The sequence below is a fragment of the Triplophysa rosa genome, linkage group LG21 (assembly GCF_024868665.1).
Source record: "Triplophysa rosa linkage group LG21, Trosa_1v2, whole genome shotgun sequence".
In the NCBI taxonomy this organism is placed as follows: domain Eukaryota; kingdom Metazoa; phylum Chordata; class Actinopteri; order Cypriniformes; family Nemacheilidae; genus Triplophysa; species Triplophysa rosa.
The window spans coordinates 5,812,253-5,829,380 of NC_079910.1; the positions used below are offsets into that span (position 1 = coordinate 5,812,253).

Here is a 17,128-nt window from a genome sequence, read left to right on the forward strand (position 1 = left end):
TGATAAGGTTTAACGTTAAATGCTTCATAACGTAGCAGATTACAAATGTACTTTGGGCTTAAACCATTCAGTTCTTTATAAAATTGAAATCAAAATTTGAATAACAAGAAACCAGTGTAAAGACTAAAGAATTGCAGTGATGTTATCCATTGGATTAAATTACTTTAAGGCCCAGTTTCACAGAAAAGGCTTAAGGGTAGTCACCGACTAAAACGAACATTTGAGCTTGAAAAGTTACTTACACCACTGCACTACAAATGATGTACAGTGTACAATGACTTTTTCATAATTATTGTTTATTGTAAAGTAAAGATTATGATGTCAAAGTTTCTCATTAATTTATTTCGTATTTGACAGATGCTGTGATGACAAGTTTTCCGACGACAACAGAGGTTGACCTCATGAATGCAATAGGAGAGCATTTTAAACAAGCATCAGGGAGAGCAGGGTGGTGATTATATAAGTAAAACAAAAAAAAATATTCCCTGGAAAATGTCAATATCTTAATATAGCAAAAAATATTTTACATAACTTGTTAAATTTATTTTTATTGTAATATTTGTTTATTGCATTTCAATTTTCATCTATAATGTTTTTTCATTTTCTTTAATGTATTTTCTTTATTTTTTTATACTTTATAATTTTGTATTATCTCAAGTTGTTAAATTGATCTTTTCCTTAATAAAAGCTTTATATTTTGACTGTTTGATGACTAGTCTATTCTTGGGCTATAGACGTCTATTAGATTTTCACTGACAGCCCAAATTCAGCCTAGTTTTAGCCTAGACTCCCGGGATATGTTTGGGCGGCTAGACGCAAAATTGCTTGCTGGGTTATTACGTTGTAATTCAAACAAGACGTGAAGGGGAATTCTGATATTTCTACAATCTCCGGCTAAAATCCTAATTAAACGACATATTTAAAAACAACATTTAAAAATGTGGTAAACTGGCCTAAAAAAAGGGCAGCCATATTGAGTGTTGTGTTCCGCCCCGTTCATTTCAGTGGCATCTTGTTAATTTTAATATCTTTGTTATAATGTTGTAAATAACATTAAGTTTCTTGGACAGACCGATCAAATCGCTTTATAAGACATCAATCGTTATGGGGAATTACTTTCGGATTCATTGTAGCAGCGTTTTGGACTTTCAAAGATGTGGCGTCTTAGGATGTGCATTTCTTAAAGCACAACATTCTTAAAGTCTCTCCACTTATTTGAAATGTTAAGGCAGGCCAGGTAAAGATGATTGGCGGGCCGCATTTGGCCCGTGGGCCACCAGTTGACTAGCCCTGGCCTTAATAGCGTCCCCGCGGCTGAGAGTGACATTCCCCACACTTAGAGTGACATTCTTACTGCCACAAATGATTAAAAATGTTAGAGAGCAACAATAGTTATAAAAGAAAAGAAAAATTACAGTAAAAAACGCTTACGAAACTAGAAAAAACTTGCATGCAAATGCAATAACGAAATAAGGGAAAAAAAACTAACGCACTCTCTTTCTCTCAACAGGTATTGGTCTAGCTTTTGCTGAAACTAGTAACTTTGTATTAGCACCTAATGTATTATTGCTCCTGTATGACATATCGCTTATTGCTCCCTACTCTCTGTAAGTCGCTTTGGATAAAAGCGTCTGCTAAATGACTAAATGTAAATGTAAATGTCTTAAACATTGTACAGGAAACACCCCCTAAATGCATTTAAATGGATGATCAACTAACTTTCTTTGCACTTGGTGGATTATGTAGATTTTTCATGCATTTTTATAGTACTTCATTTGCACAGTTTGCATTAATGCACTAAAAATATATACTTTTTTCTGGGTTAATGAAACCTAGAAGTTAGTCTGGGACTAGTCTAATGTCCTGGAAACCGCCCCTAAAAGTATTATACTTTCTTATTCTCCATCAAGAGAAGAGAGTTTACCAAAGTTAGAATCTGTACATAGCGACCAAAGAACAGACACAAAATCTATTTTAAAAGTGTGTGCAGTTTGTGTTCATGGTCGTTTTGTTATGTATTAGGCTGGGTATGTTACTATACTCCACTTGTGGAGCTGACGGATAGAGTTGCGGCTCGACCAACAGGTGGGGGTGTTTGACAACTGTTGTTTGTGCCCTTACAAAAAAAATGCTACAGGAATCCTGCAGGATTTTGGTTCAATGTGCAGGGATCCTGCAGATATCCTGTACGACTGAATGAAAGTCCTACAGGACAGGGTACATTTCTGCAGAAGTCCTGTAGGGTTGTTCCTGTATGACTGGTTCTATGTGCAGGGATCCTGCAGAAATCCTATGGGACTGAATGAAAATTCTACAGTCCTATAGGGTTGTTCCATGTGACTGTGTTATGTTCTGCAGGAATGTAACACTCCTGCAGGAATTATTATGCACTTACAGTATAGGATTCCTGTAGATATTGTATATATAATATAATACTGATGTCCTGTAGGATTTATGATTATAAGTTTATGGCGTGATCTTCTCATATTTTTAATAAAAATGAATAAATAATATCTTACACGTGAATATTTTAAGCAATGCTGGGGCCACACCGAAAGATAATAGGACCGATTTCCAGTAGGGGTAAAATCTTTGCGTGTCAGGTGGCACCTGCCTCGCGACCCGTCACTCTGCCACGTGACCCGTCACTCCTGCCTCGCTGCCTGTCGCTGTTTTATTCACCTGCCTCGCGACCAGTCACTGTTTTATTCACCTGCCTCGCGACCAGTCACTGTTTTATTCACCTGCCTCGCGACCAGTCACTGTTTTATTCACCTGCCTCGCGACCAGTCACTGTTGTATTCACCTGTCACGCAACCCGTCGCAGTTTTATTCACATGTTACACTGCCTATTATTTGCCTTTTGATACACTTTCTACAATGACATGTTTGTGCATTTGCTTTATTAATAATGTTTTACATGTTGGCAGACTTCAAATATATAGTACATGTTAGCAGACTAATATATGTACAATTATTAAAATGATTGCTTTTTAACAGACAGAGGCAATAATAGAAAGAGTGTATGAAGTCACACAACTGGCTAGAGATTCCATGGAGAATACGTCCTACATTCTGGACGTTATGACCCCTGAGGTAAACATAATGATACTGTTAACACTTCTACACAATAAATAGGACAATGGCATTTAATGCACTTTGCACAATTTAAAACTGTCCAATATTTTTCAAAAAGGTAACCCTCATTATTCTCCACAAGACTGAGGGCTTTCACAGGTACCAGGGAGAAATGGCATTACAGTCAAACATTTCTTTGGAGTAAGTCTTCCTTTTCTGTTGTTATTCCTTTCTGGCTAACATATTTATGAAATGCTTATTTAAGTGTACTATTTGCCTTTTACAGGGTGCAATGTACTAATCCACCATGGTTCTAATTGAACGTCAGCAAGAATCTTTTCCCAACCCTTTTTGAGGAGATGGGATTTCATAAATAGGTTTCATGTTACATATGTAAAATATTATGTAAGAAATGTAAAATATTATAGTATCATTGTATGTTACTGCTGTAACAATATAAATAACTTGACTGTAATTTCAAATAAATACACCCTGTTGGGGAAGTTGCTGAGATTCACTGGGGGACTAAGATAGTCAAACACAATAAATATATATACTTTTTTAAACATTACATGTATATAACATTTGTAATATACTTTTGCTTGCTATTAGAAGGTTTTTTTTCCATACTGGCTGTGTACACCACCAAACATGTTGAAATGATATTAAGCACTTTAAACAAATTTTATGTAGTAATTGGTTTTATAATTTTTATCTAATACATTTAGCTTTAAGGAAACCGTATTTATATATCATATTTTAATACAGGAAAGCAGCCCAAAGTGATGAACGCAAGGATGATAACACAGCGAAATAAATAGCATAAACAACATAAAAATAAGACTTTAAACGCTGTGTAAAAAAGCTCTTAAAGAAAATACTATATGGCGCATTCATTGTCAAAATACAAAAGTGCGCATGCGTGTTATAACATCATCGCGCTACAGGCAGGGACCTTAAACAGTGACAGGCAGCGAAGCAGGAGTGACTGGTCTCCTGGCAGGCACGTAAAACAGCGACTGGTCGCGAGGCAGGCACGTAAAACAGTGACAGGAAGAGAGGCAGGAGTGACGGGTCGCGAGGCAGGTGCCACGTGACACGCAAAGATTTTACCCCCTCTCCCGATTTCTCCCCTTCCGACAGTCCTAGGTAAAGTCCCAATGATTTTAAACGGCATGATCTTAAAGATTATTTTACCAGATTTCCCTGTGGTGTGATGTGTGTTAAGAGTGAATGAACCTGATCGGAAGAACATAGGAGCCGCCCCGATCGCGAATCTTAAATATTCAACATGTTGAACATTTACGATAAGAAATCCTGGGGCATGTTCAAACCGGTGCGCAACATTTTGCTACGGTTTTCGGTTTGAACGACACATTACCTGGAAACGGTCTGCAGCGGTGTGCAACAGGGTTTGAGATACGTTTTCTCTTGTTTGGTGGGTGTGTCAAGAATGTCAGCCCAATCATCAGCAACATATAACCCACGCGGTATTAAAGAGACAGCTCGCACAATGGGTCCAACTAAAGTCGTTTAAATGTGTCCGCTGCAGCACGGTATACGCAACAATTGAAGATATTCGAAGAGATGTACTTTGCAGTAGTCAACACGTATTTATACCGATTTCATTAGGCTCCGAAAAAACCTCAAAAAGAACATTAAGAATGGCCTTCTCAGCTGCCATAGTTCAACTCTTGTGTCATCACAACCGGGTGTTCAACCGCACCACCGTTTACGTTTAAAAAAGTTTTTTAACGTTTTGTCGGGGCTGAACGCAGCCCTCGTGTGTGGGAGAAACCCCGAGGACAAACGCACAAGAACTCTGTTGATTGTCACTTGGAACAAAACTATACCCTATTAGAAAGCCAGCTGACAGAAGTATAACAACCGTAGTTATCACTTCAACAAACCCTTTTCTTTATTATGTCAATTGTCTGTCAAAAGCATTAAAAAACACTATCATCGCTATTACGAATGATTTCAATAAAAACCAGGCTATGTGCAAGTGACGGTAGTGGTTGGAGTCCGAGTGTGCGGATGCTTTAAGGTGGAACATAAAAAATAGGCCCAGTGGAGCTAGTGGAGCCAGTAGAGTCTTTCGGGTGATAATGTCAGCAGCTATTTTTTTACAAAACTGTATTAATATTATTTTTTTAATTACTGTGAAGACATAAATACAACAATATTTGAGTTGCAACAAAATTATATCAAGTGCTGTGCCACCTTAAATGCTTTAGACGATGCTGCTTGAGCAATTTCTCAACGACGAATAATATTTTTTAAATTACATAAAAGGTTATATGTATACATTTGTTTATATTGAACACATATATAATAAACAAAGCTTACAGTGAAATAATAAATAACTTATTCTGAAATCTCGAGAGAATTTGTGAGATTTCCTGTGTTCACAGTCAGGACTCTGAAAATCTGTTGTTGTGGTGTGCTTTCTTTGTCACATCACGGCTCACCACACATAGGAGCAAAATGATTAAATCTAGGATTTTTTCTCCTCGTGTTTGTGGTCTCTCACCATTTAAAACTCTCATAAGATTTTTTAAAAATCCTTAGGTGTGGCCCCAGCATAAGCTTTGTTGCTTTAAGGGTCCATTGCTGGGTTACTTAGTTACTTGCGCACGCACTCGAGGAAACGCGTCAAACGCTGTAAATTCTGGAGCAAGAACACTGCAACTGCGCCGTCTATTGGTGAATCGGGTAAGTAAAATGTATTTTGTTCATCAACTAAATACTATCTATCTGTCTGTCTGTCTGTCTATCTAAGAAATGAGGGTCTATAATTTTTATGGTAGGTTTATTTTAACTGATAGAGACAAAATATAAAAAACTCTCTCGCTCTCTCGCTCTCTCTCTCAACAGAACTGCAGAGTGCCAAACAGCAGTGTAAACAAGCATGCTGTGGCAACCTCAGCCATCGTTTTATATCTCTGGACCAGTAGGTGGCGCTGTGCCGAAACTGTGTATGTTACCTAAGGTCATGACTGCAATCACCTTTACCAAGTTTCATGTCAAAACACAAAAGTTTGGCAAAGATACAGCATCAATTCCATTTAGGTGTGCTCGTCACCACATTCGTAGACGCACTATTCGAGAACGGATTGGCCTATCAAAAATATTCTATTAACTTCTTGTCTGCAGTGTCTCTAGATGCTGCATACCAAATTTTGTGCCAATCGGGAAAACCGTCTAGGAGGAGTTTGAAAAAGTATGTTTTTCGAAAAATTCAAAATGTCGGGAAAATTTTCATGACGTAAAATGACGTCATATAGTGCATTCGAATCGGCATGAGCCAAGGGTTCAGAGGAGAAAATAATTTTAGACTTCCATGGCAGAAGAAGAAGAAGAAGCAGAAGAATAATAAGAACACTAACGGAAGCAATAGGAGTCTGCGCCACCTCGTGGCTTGACCCCTATGGACTAGTAGCTATAACTATAATTACTATAGCTATAATTACTATACTATATACAGTATATATAACTATAATGGACTATAATTACTCCATTTCTTGTAAAGAACGGGAGCCTAATTCTTTACAAAATACGGTAATCTGTACAAAAAAATGGTATCGCTCAAGTCCCCCTGTAATTGTTTTCTTTAAGACTAATCTTTGATCAACAAAGATGAGTCTAATCTGAACGTTTCATTCTCTGGTTCATGAATATGCGCATTAGTCGACGACTCCATTCAATCACATGCTCGAACTACCTGAGCCACTAGCCTGGAGATCTCAGATGGAGACGGGAAACTCCAAAATGGGGCGGGATCGTTTTTCGAAGCAGAGAAGAAGGGGTGAGCAATAACTGATTTATTATGACATCAGTTCTTTGTTGTCACATAATAATAGGAGCAATACAAAACCTGTTTGACATAGTAGGAGTGTCAGCACTAAGTGACATTTCTCCTTGCTCCATCTCTTATTGTTCTTCTGACAGATTGTGTTGTTCACAATACGGACCACACACACTACGTGACCAAAAATACGTAAATAACATGTGGAAGCACAAACAGCAAACCATATGTGCTTGTTTTTATCATTTAGGTTTTCTTTAAATGATATGCATTCATAGAGTCTGTCATGCCTTTTCTGCAATAACAAATTCCACATTTTCCACTAGATGAATGTTTTTTTTTTCTCCATTAAGTCAAATCAGCATCAGTTGTCACACCAGACACAGTAAACCATTTTTAATAGATGTTGCTTTGTGCAGAGAGCATTTATCACACAATATAAAAAGACCTTGTCCTGCTTAAAATGTTTGCAGAAGCGGATTGAATTTCTGTATTTATATTTATCTTATGCATCTGCCGGTAATGGCTGTAGCTGAAATAGCCAAGCACAAATACTGTATTCATACTTCAGGAAATGCATGTTATTAGTCCATTTGTTTATTGGATCTCAAAAGCACACATTGTTTGCATCCTGTTCAAGGAAGAAGTATGACAGCTTGTCCTTTCTGTAGTGTTGTTTGTTCACCTGGTAATGTTAAGTCCACCTATCATTTCATGTCTGAGTGAAGTCTGATTCTTTTGTGGTTTTGTTTGCATGCTTAATAATGATAAATCTCTTCAGTAATGTTAGAATACAAAAGGCGTATGTTTTTAAACAGTTCAGTTTATATATAAAATATATATAAAATGATATCCAAAGTGAAATTTTTCAATATTAATCACTAAAAGTGACATTTTATTGCAATGTTACCTTGTTATTTAGCAAACAGTATGTTATGCAATCTTTTATAGTTTAGAGCTTTGGCCTGTGTTAGGGGTTCGTAAATAATTCTTATTAGTTTTTTACAAAACTGTTGATCCTGGACCAACAAAGATGTTAAACTTGGCAAAAAATGCTGCAACCGTACTCTTGGTCATACAGAAATTTTGCTCAACATTTAGTTAAGAGGATACACAAACCAGAACGTTTGCATTGGGAAGTAATTTATTTAACATATGTAGCATAACTCCTAACACCCAGTTCACAATATAATAAAATTAAGTCTAGTTGTTTGACGCACAATAGAAAATATTTCTGATTAATTACTCATGCAATGCTAATCTAAGGCATTAGAAATATTATTTTGATGTCAATAGTGAATGTATAGTAATGTCAAAGCAACTAGAAATCAATCAGTTCAAATACTACATTATTATATTATTTTGCTAACATTCTACTTATCTACTAATGGTTATATAACATTGTATATGAATTAATTTACTTAATGAAGAAAACAGATAAATACATTTCCTCCTCACTCAAAAGGTCACAGAAATAGAGATGTGTAGATGTTTTCATTAGCCATCCGACGAGGATGAGGATGATGACCCTGACCCTGACCCTAAATTTTTAAATGTGGAAAAAATGAGAGAATGTACAACAATGTTGAACACATTAAATTTCATGAGGCATTAGTCAACAATCTTAAAACAATGCTGTAAAAAGTCAATAAAAGGCAAGCCTGACACAATTTTATCATGGATTGTCATACCTGCGTCAAGATTATTTCTTTGACGATTTAATTTTCACTGTGCAATTTACTCAAAACTATCTCTATCTAAGCATATTTTTAAGGCAGTTGCAGAAATACTTACCTGGTGCTTCGCAAGTGTAAAACACCTTCAAATATTTGTAGATGTGAGGACACTGATCGAGGTAAACTAAACTTGAAATATACAGGTTGCAACCATTTCTTCCATTACACCTACAAATTAAAATAAAGAAGCAGGTGTTTTACAAAGTGAAGACTTGAAAATGTGATTAATGTATGCATGTGTTCAGCAATAGTACAAAAGTTGAAGGATCCTGGTCTGGTCTGAATAGCAATTGGCAGGCGTGAGAGTAGCATTAGAATGAGGGCAAACCGACGTATCTGTCCTTCCATAGTTGGCATAGTGAACGGAAATCTTATGATGCTTAGCTGAAACAACACAAACATTTGTGTGATTCATTTTATTAGAATGTTTAGTATTTTTAGCATATATTAACATAGCTAAAACAAATCACTCTTATGACAATTTATAAAAGTGTACAATTAGATGAAATGGTGGGGAATTAAAATTTTATTCATTATAGAAATATTAATTCAGTCATACACATATTGTTTTGATAGTCTTAAAAGCTTCGAGAGATAATAAATTTGTCTTACGACAGCTGATGGTCCTCTTTTCATATTGACAGATTTCAAATGTTTCTGGGTTTATAGTGAAAAGATCCACAACATATAAATAAAACATTAACCATGAGCAACAGGATAGATAATATAATATTTGAATGAAACAAGAACTTACCACAGCTTATTTCTCTACAGTTGGCTGGTTCCTCTGCTAAACCTTGAGAGAAACAAATCATTTTTAGAAGAAAAAATGCTACACTACTGCATTTAATGCCCTTTTCTCAAAAAGTAATACATTCCTGTACATGAAATATTCAACATTTGTACTGTTTATCTCACATGCTGTGCATTTGACGGCGACATAAAAAGTTAAATCTTACCATGTTGGCAGAGTAGCATTAGTACTGAAAAATATAAACAGAAAAAAGACTCCAGTTTGAAATATGTCAATAGTTCTTGCTCATGTTAAAATGGTCAACAGAAGTATACATTTTAAATTAACATAAATGTCGCTGCAAAATCACATCCACAAATCACATGAACAAAATCCGGGTTCTCTGTGCGGCTCAACATACTTACAGGTAATGAAGGTCAGCTCTTGTTGCAGCATGTTGAATGTGCAGATGGATAAATAGATTAAGGCCTTCTCCTTATGAATGCAAGACATTAATATCACCTTTATTTGAAAATGGGTTCATATGGGTGGGACTAAATCAAAAAAATGTAAGGGGCGGCGTAACATTTTAGCTGCATTAGTGGGGTGACGTAGGCCTACGTGATGTACATGCGAAATGATGTATAGTGTTTTAATGTTGACATCACATTAATAATTAGTAACGTTGAGGTTGTATTTGTATTAGTAATGCATATAGTTAACATGAATCAACAATGTTTTCAGCATTTATTAATCTTTGTTAATGTTAGCTCATGGCAATATAGTTGTCCAATTTCTTCTACTATTTAAATGGATCACTAAAATACTTGATTTATTCCTGGAAATTGGTTACACAAAAGCATGGGCGTCGCTAGCACTATTTATTCGGGGCTCTAGCCCCAATTGTTTGTAATCTAGCCCCGAATGTTTTGGCCTGGAAAATAATAATAGGAATTCAGTAACTGGACGTTTAAAATTCGCTGTGTACACGATGCTGACTGCAGCCTCTCTCCCACACACGCAGAGTCACACACACACACGCACACACATGTCTGGTTTACTATCTCCGTGGGGACAGTCCATAGGCGTAATGAGTTGTATACTGTACAAACTGTATATTCTATCCCCTATCCCTAACCCAACCCCTAAACCTAAAGATCATAGAACACTTTTTGCATTTTTAGATTTAAAAAAAATATTGTTCTGTACAATTTATAAGCTTTCTTGCCCACGGTGACACGAGTCCCCATGTGTTGGTGTGCATTCAGGTTTAGGTCCCCACCGGGATATACAAACATGAACACAGGCACGCACATACACACACCACGTGACTGATTTCAACCTATCCTAGAACATCACCATGCAATTGAGCTGCTCGACAAAATAAAATAAAATATAACAGTGTGAGGGCAGAGAAGATTACAGAACGGCAATGGCGTGTGCCAAGAAACAAACAAATCTTCTTTCATTTTGGAAGACGAAGAAAGGTAACTTTAGTGTGCGAGTACACGCAGACGAAAATTTACAGTTTTAACTCATGATATAAAAATCCGGATTATCGCAACAAGCCCGCACAGTTCTTCGTGATTCTGCTATTGCAGCATAATCTTAATCAAAATCAATGCAAAGATAGCAAAAATGAATTTTGTCAATTTGTGATGCATTATTTTTACGAGGATAATGCACAGATGTTGCCTGTCGCTCATGTGAGGTCAGTGAGTGGTGTGTGTGAACCTTTCTTACCTGCTGCTGCCTCACATAAGTGCCAAGGACCGGGCGAAGCAATAATATCCTAATATATGACAGCGTAGTGGAGCAATACTGTTTTGTATTCCTTGTAAAAAACATCATCCTTGAGCAAATGCTTCCCGTCAGCGCGCGAATCTTGTCTTTCAGGCTTATTGCTTGCATGGTAAAATACACATGCAATTATGTCCAAATGTCCGTCGAGTTTTTTTAAACACAATCGGGTATGAAGTAAACAAACAGTTTTTGGGAGAAACTTTTTGGGACGTGTATCACTGGATCCGCGCTTTAACGCAAGTCTTAAAGTGCCAGCAGCTCAGTCACACCAGCAGTTATTAGGCCACTGGCTGTTTGTGTTTACTTAAAAATTTACTTCAAAACCTTTCATTTTTTATTTATATTAGGTTAAGCATTATCAATTATAGTTATTAAGTATTTCTATTCATATAAATACTTTTAGTATTTAAGTAAGACATAGATAACAATGGGTCAGATGTATAAAGTTACATATGATTATTTTGTGTTTGATAATACATTGCATAAATGTGTTCATGCAAAGCATATTTTCCTTGAGAAGAATAAACTTATTTTAAATTATTTTGTGTTTGCTAATAAACTATATTGCATAAAAAGTACCCCTTACAACCTAATCCAAATCCCCCATTAGCCCCTAATGTTTTAGGCTCAGCCCCTGATGGTTTTATATCCTAGATATGCCCCTGCACAAAAGTACTGTCTTTTTAAAACAATGCTCATTGTTAGGTAGAGGAAAGAGCTGTCCGTGGCTCTAGCATGTCCAAAAATCATTTCCGACAAGTCACATAGTCCAAACTTAGATCTAGCTGATGATTGAACATGTTTTTTCAGCTTCTGGAGCATTTCACACAAGTTTGAACTTGCAACGGCATGAATCCCTGAAATCCCAGGGAGAATCCCTGGAATCCTGCACTTTATCCTTTATCCTGCACTTTACAGTGCACTTTATCCTGCACCTGGACAAAGTCTTGTATAATCAGGCCCGAAACACACTGACAAAGGAGATAAGAGCAGCTAAGAGAAGCTACTCTGAAAAGCTGAAGAACCAGTTTTCAGCCCACTACCCTGCATCAGTGTGGAAAGGCCTGAAAGACATTACCAACTACAAGCCATCATCCCCTCAGTCTGTGGGTAATCAACGACTGGCTGACGACCTGAACGACTTCTATTGTCGTTTTGAAATGCAGAGTCTCACCCTTCACACCCGCCCTGACCCTATCTCTGCTATACCATTAACACCTCCTCTTGACACTCAACCTGCACTTAAGATCTGCGAAGAGGATGTGTGCCAGCTTTTCCGCAAACAAAAGATCAGAAAAGCAGCAGGCCCAGACAATGTCTCACCCTCCTGCCTGAAAGTCTGTGAGGAGCAGCTGTCGCCCATCTTCACTAATATTTTTAACAGATCTTTGGAGCAGTGTGAAGAAGTCCCTTCATGCTTCAAATGCTCCACCATCATCCCTGTACAGAAGAAACCCAAAATCTCTGGACTTAATGACTACAGGCCTGTTGCTTTAACATCTGTGGTCATGAAGTCATTTGAGAGACTTGTACTGGCCCACCTGAAGGACATCACCAGACCACTTCTTGACCCCCTCCAGTTTGCTTACCGAGCAAACAGGTCTGTGGACGATGCAGTAAACATGGGACTGCATTACATCCTACAACACCTAGACAGACCAGGTACTTACGTCAGGATCCTGTTTGTAGACTTCAGCTGGGCCTTCAACACCATAATCCCAGACCTCCTCCTGCCCAAGTTTACCCAGCTCTCTGTGCCAACCTCTACCTGTCAGTGGATTATTAACTTCCTGTCGAACAGGCAGCAGCTAGTGAGGTTGGGAAAATTTAAATCCAGCACATGTACCATCAGCACCGGAGCTCCTCAAGGATGTGTTCTTTCTCCACTGCTATTTTCATTCTACACAAACGAATGCACCTCTACAGACCCTTCTGTCAAACTCCTGAAGTTTGCAGATGACACCATAGTCATTGGCCTTATTCAAGATGGTGATGAATCTGCTTACAGAAAGGAGGTTGCTCAGCTGGCTGCCTGGTGTAATCAAAACAACCTAGTGCTGCATGCATTCAAGACAATGGAGATGATAGGGGATTTCAGAAGGAACCCTCCATCACTTCCTCCCCTCACCATCCTGGACAGCACTGTGGATACTGTGGAGTCATTCAGGTTCCTGGGCTCCACCATCTCTCAGGACCTGAAGTGGGAGTCCCACATAGACTCCATTGTAAAGAAGGCCCAGCAGAGGTTATACTTCCTCCGTCAATTGAGGAAGTTCAACCTACCACAGGAGCTACTGACCCAGTTCTACTCAGTGGTCATCGAATCTGTTCTGTGCACTTCAATTACTGTTTGGTATGGCTCGGCCACCAAATCAGACCTACGAAGACTACAACGGACAGTTCGTAGTGCTGAGAAAATTATTGGTGCTCCTCTGCCCACACTTCAGGACCTGTACGATTCCAGAGTGAAAAACAGGGCAAGAAAAATCATCATTGACTCCACACACCCAGCACACAAACTCTTTGATCTGCTGCCCTCTGGCCGGCGCTTTAGAGCACCAAACACCAGGACTTCCAGACACAGAAGCAGCTTCTTCCCCCAGGCAATCTCCCTCCTAAACAGATAACTGCTCCTTAAGAGCAATATTCCACTTCCACTACTCCTATAGTGTGCACTATAGTGCCTTATTATATCTACATCTTATGTATACATGTATATAACACTACCTCTACTTACTAAATTATCCATTTGCACAAGTGTACATACAATCTGTTAATATGTTTATTCTACTATATACTACCCTGTACAATGTCTCTTATATGTTATTATCCCCCATTTTCTGTAAAATAGTCTTTATTTTATATATGCACAATTTAGAATCTTTTAGACTGTAAATCGTATTATATTGTATTGTCATTGTGTTGAATGTCTGTACTAGAAGCTTCCAACACCAAAGAAAATTCCTTGTGTGTGCAAGCACACTTGGCAATAAAGCTCTTCTGATTCTGATTCTGATTACTGGTGTGCTAAAATTATGAATCAAGGCCAATTTCAATTTAGTCATTACAACAATTAAATATTGTTTTAAACAAGGCATGATACACCCAATATTTGTCATTCTTACTATTATGTCCAGCAACAAACAAAGGTTATGTTTGCCAACTAGATTAAATGGATAAATAAGACCTTTGAAGTTGCGCAATGCAAAAGCTAGGGACACTTGACATTAAATGAATGTTAAAAAAAAGTGTCCATTTCAAACATGAATCAACCCTAATACAGTTTTTTACGATTGCTTAAGCACAATTTTGAAAACAGGGCCCGGTTCGTCAAAACACTACACACAATTAACACAACCCTACACCAAAGTAGCACAACACTTCAGATCATTTGCAAAATGGAACACTTTTGTCAAAACTATCCACAACTTTTTAAAAACAATATTTTGTTACCATACGAAACACACACATTTCATATGACTTTAATCTTTTTGAACCAGTTACACACTGCTGTTGCTAACCTAAAACACTTTTAGCAAGTCTCATTCTCAGTGATTAGAGTACTGTAAATGAAGTACACAGAGAAAGTGCAACTATACAATAGTTCACCAAACACTACACAAGACCAATGCTGCAGACTGAGGAAAATATCATAGATTTCTCTCCATATACCCAAATCAGTCAACATGGAGAATCACAACAAAACATGTCCCAGTTGTCATGCTACTACAGTAGTGTGCATAACACTGTTAGCTCAGCAAACAACAGACAAACATAAAATACTGTATCCAGTACAGGTTGCAATTACAGTAAATAACAACAATAACAACCATAAAAAATAATCTGAAAAAAAACTGACAATATTGTACAGAAAATACTACAGTAAACATACTATACATTATCTCTTCGCCTAGCTGGATCTGGCCAGAGAATTTCATCAACATCACAAGCAATATCCTCATTAGCAAGACAACGCGGGAAGAATGGTCTTGAATGTCGAATCCATCCTTGCACAGCTGTGGCGTCGACTTGGTCACACGTCCTCCATGGCCTGAATGAGGGGTACCTGAGCCTGGGGCTGGAGATCGTAAACCTTCCACCGCCATGCAGAGAAAAACTCTTCGATAGGGTTTAGAAACGGAGAGTATGGTGGAAGGTATAGTACTGTTAACTGTGGATGGAGTTGAAACCAGTTCTAGACCAAAGCAGAGCGGTGGAATGACACATTGTCCCAGATGACAGAGTATTGTATCTGGTGCATTTCGTTACCTGCTGTGACGATGTGGTGCAATCGGTCCAAAAATGCGAGAATGTGAGGTGTGTTGTAAGGGCCCATTTTGGCATGACGGAGGAGAACCCCATGCTGTGAAATGGCAGCGCAAAGGGTGATGTTACCCCCACGTTGCCCTGTGGCCAATGATATTTCTGCCTCATCAATATATATGAATTCATGCACGATTTCCTCAGCATCCATCTGCAAAACTCTCTGAAATACAGTGAAAGACAACATTGTGTAGTTCAGGATAGGTCTAGAATATTACAGTCAATGTAAAAAAGTAATGTGTGGAGTATGCAACATCACAGTGCTAAAGTGAACAATACAAACCTCCACATACTCACGCCGCAGCCGTTTGACCCTCTCTGAATTCCGCTCAAAAGGCACTCGATAAAGTAGTTTCATTTGAACCTGATGTCTTTTCAGGATGCGTGCCAGTGTTGACTGAGAGACCTGATGCACATTATTGAAAATGGCATGGTCACCGATAATGTTTGCTTGTAGTTCTCTGAGCCTAATAGCATTATTGGCCAAAACCATGTTTATTATCTCTCTCTCTTGTTCTTGCGTGAATATGGCCCCCCGTCCTCCTTGTCGTTCCCGACGCTCAATCCTATGTAGAGAATAATACATGTAACTTACTGTTCAATGTCACAGGAAGGGGTATCACAAGTGCTGATATGGTGCATACAATAAGCGACTGATTACTGTAACTGTAGACAGATCTTCTTTTACCTGTTTTTCCTGTCGAAAAGTCCTTATGACAGATGCCACTGTATATCTGCTAAGGTTTGGCTGAACTCTCAGTCCAGCCTCCCTCAGCGTCAATCCGTGGTTCACAACATGGTCCACTAGTGTTGCACGAATGTCATTTGATAAGTTTGGTCCTCTTCTTCTTTGTGCACGTTCTCGTCCTGCTTCAGGTCTCCCTCGGCGTCTTCCTCTACCTCCTCCTCCTCCTCTGTGTAGTCGTCCTCTCACCCTCACTCTTCTTCTGACTCATTCCATTTTGGTTGAAGGCAGGTGAACCTAACTGCTGCATTTTTATAGTGCTTAAACCTGATTGGTGCGTCTACAATTTAGCAATCATGTGTTTGTGCACCTGATGTCTGTGTTTAACAGATTGGCTCATAGGTGTGGTAATTTGACAGTCAGTGCTTTGGAATTGCAAGGAAGTGACATCATGATATACTTCTGTGTCTGATGTATACAAGTGTGTTTAGTGTTTTGCAAATCACTGTGTGTAATGTTTTGCAAATAGTGTGAAGCTGACAATGTGCTTACAGTTGTGCAAATCTAGCCTTGTGTTTTGCTCCTTGAGTGTAAGGTTTTGCGAATTGTGGGAAAAGTTGAATTTTAGTGTGTAAGCAATCGTAAAAAACTGTAATAAGAGATCGCCCGATTCATTGTTTGTTTAGAATGTACGTATAAATTTCAGCATGTCCTCAATGATGTTGAGAGTAATGAGAAACTAAGTCCTATGACTTGCGCATGCCCAATGTGGCCAGGACGCGCACCTAGTGACATCTGCTGGCAAGAGCAGTGTACATTCAATGGGAATTGTCAAGGGAGCGTGGAGACAGAATCCAAATGCAGGCAGGTGAAGGGTTAACAGAAAATATTTAAATAAACCACAAACAAAAACCCACGATGGGGAAAAAAACGAACTAAAATAAAACACTTCCCATACGGGG

The 17,128-nt window shown here is 38.2% G+C and overlaps 1 protein-coding gene and 1 long non-coding RNA gene across 3 annotated transcripts; one reads left to right on the forward strand and one right to left on the reverse strand.

Moving 5' to 3' along the window:
* The first annotated feature begins 2,890 nt into the window (after window positions 1–2,890).
* Window positions 2,891–3,461, forward strand: LOC130545296 (uncharacterized). Its single transcript, XR_008961629.1, has 3 exons — window positions 2,891–3,096; window positions 3,197–3,279; window positions 3,365–3,461. It is a non-coding gene; the product is annotated as an uncharacterized LOC130545296 (long non-coding RNA).
* Window positions 3,462–8,024: 4,563 nt separating this feature from the next.
* LOC130545295 (L-rhamnose-binding lectin ELEL-1-like) lies at window positions 8,025–9,858 on the reverse strand. Of its 2 annotated transcripts, none has more exons than XM_057319732.1 (7): window positions 9,781–9,858; window positions 9,582–9,605; window positions 9,377–9,418; window positions 9,235–9,279; window positions 8,877–9,006; window positions 8,681–8,790; window positions 8,025–8,421 (listed from the first exon to the last, which is right to left on the reverse strand). In XM_057319732.1, exons 1-7 carry the CDS (start codon window positions 9,809–9,811, stop codon window positions 8,384–8,386), a joined length of 420 nt encoding a protein of 139 aa, XP_057175715.1. In that variant the 5' UTR covers window positions 9,812–9,858; the 3' UTR covers window positions 8,025–8,383. The 2 variants fall into 2 exon arrangements, with proteins under 2 accessions (XP_057175715.1, XP_057175714.1); XM_057319731.1 differs by having other exon boundaries at window positions 8,025–8,427.
* Between the last annotated feature and the right edge of the window lie 7,270 nt (window positions 9,859–17,128).

Excerpts from the sequence above, each read along its gene's own strand:
- LOC130545295 (XM_057319731.1), bottom strand. The coding sequence starts at position 9,811 with ATGCTGCAACAAGAGCTGACCTTCATTACCT. Across the intron at positions 9,280-9,376 it reads CTGTAGAGAAATAAGCTGTG|AAACATTTGAAATCTGTCAA; the intron begins GTAAGTTCTTGT and ends CTATAAACCCAG. Across the intron at positions 8,428-8,680 it reads TTACACTTGCGAAGCACCAG|GGTCAGGGTCAGGGTCATCA; the intron begins GTAAGTATTTCT and ends TTAAAAATTTAG.